The 10,327-nt window shown below is 38.7% G+C and overlaps 1 protein-coding gene across 3 annotated transcripts in view; it reads left to right on the forward strand.

The window, feature by feature from the left end:
• Nucleotides 1-641: 641 nt before the first annotated feature.
• The window catches only part of lin9 (lin-9 DREAM MuvB core complex component), a 14,908-nt gene continuing 5,222 nt past the window's right edge, over nt 642-10,327 (forward strand). Inside the window, exons 1-14 of one of the 3 annotated variants that reach the window (XM_015371668.1) lie at nt 642-746; nt 2,974-3,006; nt 3,313-3,404; nt 4,631-4,744; nt 5,180-5,310; nt 5,785-5,910; nt 6,030-6,187; nt 6,279-6,412; nt 6,520-6,648; nt 8,636-8,737; nt 8,826-8,906; nt 8,990-9,115; nt 9,231-9,413; nt 9,515-9,612. In XM_015371668.1, coding sequence (XP_015227154.1) covers nt 716-746; nt 2,974-3,006; nt 3,313-3,404; nt 4,631-4,744; nt 5,180-5,310; nt 5,785-5,910; nt 6,030-6,187; nt 6,279-6,412; nt 6,520-6,648; nt 8,636-8,737; nt 8,826-8,906; nt 8,990-9,115; nt 9,231-9,413; nt 9,515-9,612 — 1,538 coding nt within the window. In that variant the 5' untranslated portion in view covers nt 642-715. Of the gene's footprint in view, nt 747-837; nt 1,083-2,973; nt 3,007-3,312; nt 3,405-4,630; nt 4,745-5,179; nt 5,311-5,784; nt 5,911-6,029; nt 6,188-6,278; nt 6,413-6,519; nt 6,649-8,635; nt 8,738-8,825; nt 8,907-8,989; nt 9,116-9,230; nt 9,414-9,514; nt 9,613-10,327 lie in introns of those variants that run through there. The other 2 variants (XM_015371677.1, XM_015371685.1) reach the window with 2 other exon arrangements.

Consider the following 10,327-nt stretch of genomic DNA (forward strand, 5'->3'; position numbering starts at 1 on the left):
AAAATACATTTTCTGCCTCGTTCAGTGCAGCTGAATAAATTATTTTGATTTCATTGACAAAGAGCCTTCTGCTCTTCTACTATAACATTTTCCAATGTAATTTGCGGTTTTTGCCACTTATTGCACTTTGACAGAACGTTACTCTATAAAGCAACATTACTTTTGTCAGGTTTTTTGTTTGACTAGTTCATTATAGAAAACTAGTAAAGTATTTTTCAAACTAAATTACCTGAACCTAAATTCTTTATTAGGTCTGATTAGGTGGATTATTTCAAAATGTATTTTCTAACCATTTACAGTCGTCACCTGTTTTGATCTCATAATCTAAAAATCTTTTACCTTTATTATGATGTATTTCAGAACTATGAGTCACTCTCGGTTTTTAGTTAGGAAAATTAAATTAAGGTATGTGTAATAAATGATAACAATTTGTAGATCCCAGAATATTTGATCGGTTTGCAGTGATGCTGGGCTGAATCTGGGTTTGTTATTATTCCTGACATATTTCAACTGTTTCCGGTCAAAATTCCAACTCAAATTGCGAATGTGTGTAAGGTAAAGTTAGTAAATGACATAATTAAATCAAAGAAAACAACTTCCAAGGAGCAGGTTTTTTTTATTCAATGTTTATCCCCTCAAATCACCCTCCACACAGATTTCCCACCCAGAATGCATTTTGACAACGTCTTTGAAAAAGCAGCGCGGCTAATTCAAGATGGCGGAGATGGACCAGCTGTTAGATGAGAGTGAGTAAAAACACAATTTTCACAGTTTTGCAGCTTGAACCAGACGGGGTGCTGTGGTGAAAATATAAAGAGCGGACGAAATGCTAACGTTGCATCCATGTAAAATAAATACTGCTGTCTTGGTTTGACTTAATGAAGTCCGATTTAAACCTAGATTTGCCGGTTTGTTCTAGTCAGCTACCATTTGTTAGCACGGCAGGCTAGCCAAAGCTAACGTTAGAGTTGAACAAGTTTTCAACCCAACCGGATAAACAAATACCATTAGCTTAGCTTGGAGCTAACCGATGCTAACTTCAAGACCCTATTAGCAATAACAAAAGAACTACAAAGATGAAGGTAGCTATAGCGTATTAATTTTTGTACTTGGATATAGTTTTAATTCTCTTTCTGGCGGTTGCTTAGTTCAGTCCAAACGGTTTGTTAGCTACGGTCATTTTTACCTATATAGACGATACGTTTGACTTAATTTAGTGTTTTGTCTGCTAACATCTGAAACTGTCGTTTGTGGGTCAGCTAAATGTTATAAGCGCATTATAACGCATTAACGTTATCTGCTTTAATGCCGTTTTATTACGTTACAGCCATTTGACAGCTGAATCCTGGGGGTTAAGGCCTCAATGAATCCGTCAGCTATTTGTGATCAAACTGTTCGGATGCTGTCACTGTGAAAAGGTCCGCCTAGGATCAGTCAGTGGTTCTGGAGATCTATACGTTATTAATTTAAGGATATCCCTATAGATTAATTTCAATCTGAAAAGTATAGCTTAAAATCTATTTGTCATTTGTTGCAACACTGGTAGCTGAGATTATTCCAGTTATTGATTTATTTTAATTTGGGGACAAGTTGGTTTTGTTGTTTCTAATTAATATTTTGAGAGGTATAAATAAGATATTTTCTCTACTTTTGTGAAACTAGAACTAGGTCAACTATTCAGTGTTAAGAGAATTATATTTAAAACACCAGCAAGCTTCTCAGAAAATCCCAGTTTATGGGCAGAATTTCTCTCAGCATCACTGATCTGTCAGTGACTTAACAATACTAAGTTGAACTGAGTACCTTTTTTTAAAATAAAATCAGGGAAGATCTGAAGAATAAATGTTAAAGATCATTAAAAAGAAAATTGGAGAGAGAGAAATAAATGTTACCCAGCCCTGCAGCTGATTTCCTTTTCAACTAGCTATGTATCTTTGTATTTGCAGTAGTGTATAAGTATGCAAACTAACGAAATTCATAAATCTGTCCGTTATTTATTCGATTTATCGATTATTAATCAGATAGCAAAAAGCTCCTTAAAAAAGAAAACCAAGTGAAACTTTTCCACACGAGGAGTTCTGGATAGAGCATATTGACAGACAAAATGATGTAATTACTGCTTGAAGTGGTTTGCTCTGTCAGCTAAAAGCCTGTTTTAGAGTCTCTACACTCTAGTTAACGATTAATTGATTACTAAATTAGTTGACCATTATTTCAATAATCCTTTAATCACCATTAATCAGATTGTTTCAGCCCCAGTGCAGATATGTTTCAGTACAAGCACAAAACAAGTCAACTTTACATGATCAGCTGCAATCTCTGTGTTTTCTTGTGTAAGTGCTAAACTAATATTCGCCCACAGGCAAAATCCTTTATCTTATTGCATTTTAAAGCCTGTCTTTATAATTTTAATGGAATTTTATGTTACTCGATCAAATATTGTAAAAACCCTTTCCTTTAATAAAGAAGAACCATAACTAAAATGGTAAGATTTCCAAAATACTCACAACTTTCTCTGATTTATCATGTCATGTGACCAAAAAATCTAACTTTTAAAGGTTTAAAGGTTGAACGTGAGCAACTTTGTTGACTTCCCTATAATCTGCTCTAGTCGATCTCCTCCTTTATGAACAGCTGAGCTGACATCTCTGTAGAATTACTGTCCTTTGAGATATGTTGAATTTCTTTTTGTTTCTTCTGAATATAGTTTTACACTCTGCTTTAATAGTAAAAATGCTTGCTTTTAAATCTTTTAAGTGTTTTAGTAACAACTTCTTACCATAAGGGATGTTATTTGGGAGACCTATAGCATGTGTATATATAAAAAAAAAATATATACTATATTTGGAGAAAATGTAAAATTTCTCTCTGCATCAGTTATCAGCTGGTCTGGTTCACTGTTTCACCACAGCGTTTACGTTTCTGTGTCGTTTATTGCTATCATTTTCATATAGTTCATTCTTTCTACAACAGGTTCCTCAGCAGAGGCCCTCGTCAGTCTAAAAGGTTTGTTGTCAGTTTGTTTGCCTCTACAGTTTTTCTCCTGCTTTAGTTTGCATGCTGTGTATTTGGTCTGTCTTATAGTTAGAGGTGTTTATTGGCTGAGGGGAAAAAAAAAACCTTCAAACCTATGATCTGATTTGTAAATTGTTGTTTTACTGTGGTTTTAAATTGTGATAGTAATTTTGTTTATATTGTGTTGATGCTTTAGAGGGGAGAAAAAAAAAATTTTTTTTTTCTACTATTAAACCCGTCATCTGTGTTTGGTAGTGATGTTTTTTTTTTTTTTATGACCCCCTGACTTTTTTACAGAGGGCAGTTTGTCCAACACATTAAATGAGAAGAACAGCTTCACGAGAGCTCACAACACCAGGGGGCGACATTCCTCCGTCACAATGGAAACGGTAGGAGGGAAGAGGAGGGTCCTAATATTATGATTAAGGGCAATGCCTGATAACTATTTGAATCCAACTTGGTATTTATTATTATGCAGAAAAAAAGCCAGAACACAATAGAACTTTATTGATCTCACAATGGAGAAATTCACTTGTGACATCAGCTTTTATAAACAAACAGAAGGTGCACAAAGGAATAAAAGTTGCATAAACCCTTTAAAGTGCATCAAGATATATATATACCCAGTGGATGGTAAAACATAAAGGAGAGATTTAAGGGGACTTGCAAATGTACAGTATCTTATGTACAGTAAAGTGGTGGCAGGTAAAGTGCTGTTTCTGGTTTGTTAAATAGATAAATAGTATGAGTTATTGCAGTGTTATTACACCAGGTTATAGAGCAGTGGCATTGTAAAGATTAATGGCACTTATACACTGGGCATATAAGTCTGTTACTAAAGGAGCTGCTCAGCTCCTTTACAGTCTGGTGCAGGGGGTGGAAGGTGTTGTCCACGATGGATGTAAGCTTGGACGGCACCCTCTTCTCGGCCACTTCCTCCACCGACTCCAGAGCGCAGCCCAGGATAGAAGTGGCCCTCCGCACCAGCTTGTTCAGTCTCTTTCAGACGTCAGCATAGAAGAGGGCTGAGGCCATTGGTCATAGAAAGTTTTAAGCAGGGGCCTGCTCACTCAAAAGGACCTCATCCTCCTCACGAGGTGGAAGAGCCTCTGGCCCTTCTTGTTTAGGGCGTTTGTGTTATGAGTCCAGTCCAGTTTATTGTTGACATGAACACCAAGGTATTTGAAACTCTTCGCGGTTTCTATGCCCTGCCCCTGGATGTTCACGGGGGAGTGAGGTGGGCGTCTTCTCCTGAAGTCGATCACCATCTCTCCTTTGTCTTTAATTGTATTTTACTTGCATCACATTTATAAGGGAAGTACTCTGTGTAACTTAAAAGTGTATAACTGAAAATCAGCTGAAATAATTTTTTTTTTATTCTTTGCAGTCTGTATTTTTCTATGTGTGGATTTATGCTCCATGTTCTCAAACAGAATGATTATAAAGCTACAAAAGATTTTTTATTATCATGAGTTCTTATTTAGCTGACAACAGTCCAGTGTTATGCATGGTGAGATTTTGTCCAGATGGACAGTGTCCATGTTTCCGTGTGAGGTTCTGTTACAATAATCTGTTAGATCAGCAGGATTGTGAAAGCTTCCATTTGTCTCCGCAGCCCACGCGGAGTTCAAAGAGAAGCCGTTTGTTTCGGGATGAAGATGAACCTCCGCAGCAGCGAATCACCTCCAGATCTCCTCGGAGGAGCCAGAGAGTCTCCACTACACCACAGGTGAAAAGCTACTTCGTAATTACAGAGGAGAACTGAGGTATTCATACCTACCTTCATAGTCTGGTACATTTTGAAAATGCCTCATGTCTGGAAAGGTGCAAAGTGACAGTAATTATTTCGGCTCTAGATATTATATTTTGGACTTCACTGAAACTTGGCAACTAAAAACAAGTATTGACACGGCTAAAATTCATTAAAAGTTGCATAAGAATGACCTCAACTCCCTAATTTTGACCGTTTCTTCAAACAAACTAAGAATTTATACATATTTTAAATTGATCTACCTTCTTCTGTGACAAAGTTTGTTTTTCCATGGTTACCCTTTAAAAATCATTAATTTTTCCTGCTGCTACAAATTAGCATTGTCGTGAGTTGATAAAATAAATGGTTATTTTATTGTCATTTAAATTACTTTTTTTTTTACTTGTCTTGCAGAAGTTTTCTAACATCATAACACCAGATAAGAAGGCGTCACAAAAAATAGGTCTGAGATTGAGAAACCTCCTAAAGCTACCAAAGGCTCATAAATGGTGCATCTATGAATGGTTTTATTCCAATATTGACAGGTAAATTCTCACCCTTTTTTGTGAATATTTGAATGTTGCTATACATAAACGATACATGATGATTAACGCTTAAAAGATGTGAGCTCTGGTTGTCATTTTAGCCACAATTGATACAGAAAACTGTAGCTTAGTTTGAACACATGGACATTATCATCCTGTTAACCATTTATGTACAATCATATTCACCAAATCCAGCTATTTAAACCTTTGTTAGTTTCAGTAACTATGAAATCTCAGAGGAAACCATAAAGATTTTTAAAATACACCGTTATAAACCATTTAGTTTTATTAAAAAGTGTTTTTTTTTCCTCTTACAGCTAATGAAAAAACATTCAAGATTTAAATATTACATCTCACCATTAAAGCAAAATAAATGTGAATATAATTTATTGAAAATGTATATGTATCTTTGTGAAGTATAAACATGTTATGAATTAGTAATGAAATAATTTCCACCCTTCTTTCTTTTTCCAGACCTCTCTTTGAAGGCGACAATGAATTTTGTTTGTGCCTCAAGGAATCTTTTCCCAACCTGAAAACAAGAAAACTGACTCGAGTTGAGTGGGGAACAATCAGGAGGCTGATGGGGAAACCGAGGCGGTACGCTCTGATCTGTACAATTAAGGATTAATCATCAGATTTTCATTTATTCATGTTTTGTCCTGAATAGCTCTGAAATCTAAAAGCAAAAAGTGAAATCGCTTTCTTGGCTTCCCTAGGTGTTCGTCAGCCTTCTTTGCTGAAGAGCGAACAGCTCTGAAACAGAAGCGTCAGAAGATGCGGCTCCTACAGCAAAGAAAGTTGTCAGATGTTTCAACTTGCAAAGACCTTCCTGATGAAATCCCGTTGCCACTCATCATAGGAACGAAAGTCACAGGTTAGATGACTGGGATGAACGCCCGCAGAGAGGAATCCCACCTCAGTCCAACGACTGTAATCAAATAGATTTTTTTTTGTTTGTTTACCAGCTCGGCTTCGAGGGGTCCATGACGGCCTTTTCACCGGGCAGATTGATGCCGTTGACACCAGTGCTGCAACTTATCGAGTCACCTTCGACCGCAACGGCCTGGGAACTCACACTGTGCCTGATTACGAAGTCCTGGTAAAGCGTTTGCCTTCATCTGTTACTGATGAAATAACACCAAAGCAGTCAAACTACTCTTAACAAGTGCAAAAGTTTTTTTACTGAATTATGTTTGTGTTTATCAGAGCAACGAGCCCAATGAGACGATGCCCATCTCTGCCTTCGCACAGAAGCATCGGTCCTCACGCTACATGCAGAACCTCATGACTCCTCCTCGACCGCCCTACCCAACTGTTACCACTCCTGTTCAAATGGTAAACCTTCAAATGATGACATTTCTGGGTTATTTTTTTTCACATTGTTTGTTAAAACAGTTCCTGTAGAATTTTTTTTTAAATAGCAAACACAAACTTTATTCAAGATTGTATCAAATAAATCTCTTTCCTACTTGGCTAGCTTATCATATTTGCTACTATTCCAATATTTGCTACTATTCATTCCCTTTCCTCATCCAACTGATGGCCACTATCTGTATGTCCTGTTTGGTAACTTACCAGCTTGTCTTGTTCGTATGACCACCATTGGAAAACGACTCGTAAAGATGGACCAGCTAGAAGAGCATTGTTCCAAACTACACTGCTCAAAAAATTGAAGGAACACTTTGAAAACACATCAGATCTCAATAGGGAAAGAAATCATGCTGTTTATTTATACTGATACTGACTGGGTGATGTGTTAGGAACAAAAGGATGCCACATCATTTGATGGAAATGAACATTATTAACCTACAGAGGGCTGAATTCAAGACACCCTAAAAATTACAGTGAAAAAATTATGCAGCAGGCTAGTCCATTTTGCTGAAATTTCATTGCAGCAACTCAAAATGGTATTCAGTAATTTGTATGGCCCCCACCTGCGTGTATGCATGCCTGACAACGTCGGGCATGCTCCTAAAGAGACGACGAATGGTGTCCTGGGGTATCTCCTCCCAGATCTGGACCGGGGCATCACTGAGCTCCTGGACAGTCTGAGGTGCAGCCTGGCGGCATCAGATGGATCGACACATAATGTCCCAGAGGTGTTCTATTGGATTTAGGTCAGGCGAGCGTGGGGGCCAATCAATTCCTTCATCCTCCAGGAACTGCCTGCATACTCTCGCCACATGAGGCCGGGCAATGTGGTGCACCAGGAAGAACCCAGAACCCTCTGCACCAGCATAGGGTCTGATAATGGGTGCAAGGGTTTCATCCCGTTACCTAATGGCAGTCAGGCTGCCTTTGTCTAGCCTGTATAGGTCAGACCATCACTGACCCACCACCAAACCGCTCATGCTTAACAATGTTACAGGCAGCGTAACGTTCTCAACGGCTTCTCCGGACCCTTTCATGTCTGTCACATGTGCTCAGGGTGAACCTGCTGTAATCTGTGAAAAGCACAGGGCGCCAGTGGCGGACTTGCCAATTCCGGTGTTCTGTGGCAAATGCCAATCCAGCTCCACGGTGCCAGGCAGTGAGCACAGGGCCCACTAGAGGATGTCGGGCCCTTAGGCCACCCTCATGAAGTCTGTTTCTCATTGTTTGGTCAGAGACATTCACACCAGTTGCCTGCTGGAGGTAATTTTCTAGGGCTCTGGCAGTGCTCCTCCTGCTCCTCCTTGCACAAAGGAGCAGATAGTGGGCCTGCTGATGGGTTGTAGACCTTCTACAGCCCTGTCCAGCTCTCTGGAGTAACTGCCTGTCTCCTGGAATCTCCTCCATGCTCTGGAGATTGTGCTGGGAGACACAGCAAACCTGGCAATGGCACGTATTGATGTGCCATCCTGGAGGAGTTGGACTGCCTGTGCATCTGTAGGGTCCAGGTAGCGCCTCATGCTAACGGTAGTGACAGTGACCCTAGCCAAATGCAAAAGTGGTGAAAAAGACACAGAAGAAATGAAGAGGGAAAAAAATATTATTGGCCTCCACCTGTAAAACCATTCCTGTTTTGATGGTCGTCTCGTTGTTGCCCCTCTAGTGCACCTGTTGTTAATTTCATTAACACCAAAGCAGCTGAAACTGATTAACAACCACCTCTGCTACTTACCTGACCAAATCAATATCCCAGAAGTTTAATTAACTTGATTCTATACTCTGATTACAAAGTGTTCTTTGAATTTCTTTGAGTATTTTAATTAAGGTCATACTTGTTTTTTTAACAGCATAGGTTCTTTGGTCTTAGTCTGTAAACCAAAGGGCATCATTATACAACAAAGCAATTTCGAAACTTCTAAACATAAAAAAAAAATCTGCTTTCAAAAAACAGGACAACGATCCTCTCATGAACGCTTCACCGTGGACAAATAAGCTGCCCAGCACAGAGAGGGAAACACTGGGGGGGTTTCCTGTAAAATTCCTGGTCCAAGTTGTAAGTATTTCCTGACAAAAGAAATGGCATAATTCAAAATCAGCACCACCTTTAACACATTGAGGTTTTTTTTTTTTTGCTTTTTCAGACCAGGCTGTCTAAAATCCTCATGATCAAAAAGGAACACATAAAGCACTTAAAAGAAATGAACACAGAAGCAGAGAAACTGGTAAAGTCTTTCACTGACGCAACTTTAAACCCTTAGAAGACGAGGAGCTTAACCTATTTGCATGCGTGTTTTCCTCCTTTCAGAAGTCCTACTCCATGCCTATTGACCTGGACTTTCAGAAGCGATATGCTGCCACTGTGCTTGAGCTAGAGCAACTCAATAAAGATCTAAACAAGGTGCTTCAAGAGGTTCAGCAGTTCTGTTGTGAAGTAAGTCAAAGGATCCACTGCAAGTTATTTAGGCTGTGGAAATAAGATTTCTTTTAAATCCCACAACGTATACCAGAAGGGACTTTGTGTTACTTAGAGCTGTTTATGTGTCCAGCTCTCTCCTGATCAGGGCATGGTTCCAGCAGACCATCCCACAGACCTGCGGCGGCGTTGCGAGGAAGAGGCTCAGCAGATGGTGCAGCTGAGGAACATGCAGAGGGACGGGCACCCCAGCGCAACGAACCCCGGCCTCACACACCTTATCTCCAGTCTCACTGCTTTGCTACTACAGATCAAGGTGGAGGATAGTTTTGTTGTTCTCCTCTCTGGCTCCCATTACAGACTTAGACTGGTTCTACTAGTGTGGCACAGCCTTATTTTTCTCCTGGTTCGTTTCAGTGTCTTGCAGATGGAGGAGATCTGAATTCATTTGAGTTTAAATCTTTAACGGATTCCCTGAATGACATCAAAGCATCAATTGATCCATCCAACCTCAGGTAAAAAATGCCTACAGCTGTTTCTTTCTACTGTTTTTGCTTTTATACTTAAAGTGAGGAAATATAGCTTCCCTATTATTGTCTTCTTTTGTAAAACCTGAAGTGAATAAAATCTTTTTTGTTTATTATTTAATCATATGTGCTCAGTGCCTCTAAAGATTCACACCATTTAAATACTTTACATATTACATCTACAAATTTTAGGGAATTGTTTTTAGATTTTCATTTTTTTTATATATATATATATATGCTGAAAAGTAAAGACAGGAAATAAGACAATATATTCTCTGTATCTTTGTTAGCCTCACCGTCCAGCAGGGTAACACCACTTAACATTCAGCCAGGGCTACAATAAAGTGGTTTCGATCAGTTCTGTCCAATCTACCAGCCTTTGCAATCATTTTGTACAGCCCACTACACCTCACATCATAAATGGTACATGTTTGCCTGCCATTATTGACACTTATTCAGATAAATATGTTAAAAATATTTTTTAGACTGAAATTTTCACTGAAAGCAGAGTCTTCCTTCACCAGGTTAATTTCTTTAGTTTTTAATTTCGGACATCTAGTGATTTTTAACCAGAGCAGACTTCAGGACACCTGTTTATTAGAATTGACTGAATACAGAAAATGTTCTTCCTCTTGTTTTATGTTCTGTAGCATAGAAAAAATATTGTCTTTTGACCAACATAGTAGCCTTATAAAAATAGGAA

Source organism: Cyprinodon variegatus, unplaced genomic scaffold (genome assembly GCF_000732505.1).
Source record: "Cyprinodon variegatus isolate N-32 unplaced genomic scaffold, C_variegatus-1.0 Scaffold4, whole genome shotgun sequence".
NCBI classification, from domain to species: Eukaryota; Metazoa; Chordata; class Actinopteri; order Cyprinodontiformes; family Cyprinodontidae; genus Cyprinodon; species Cyprinodon variegatus.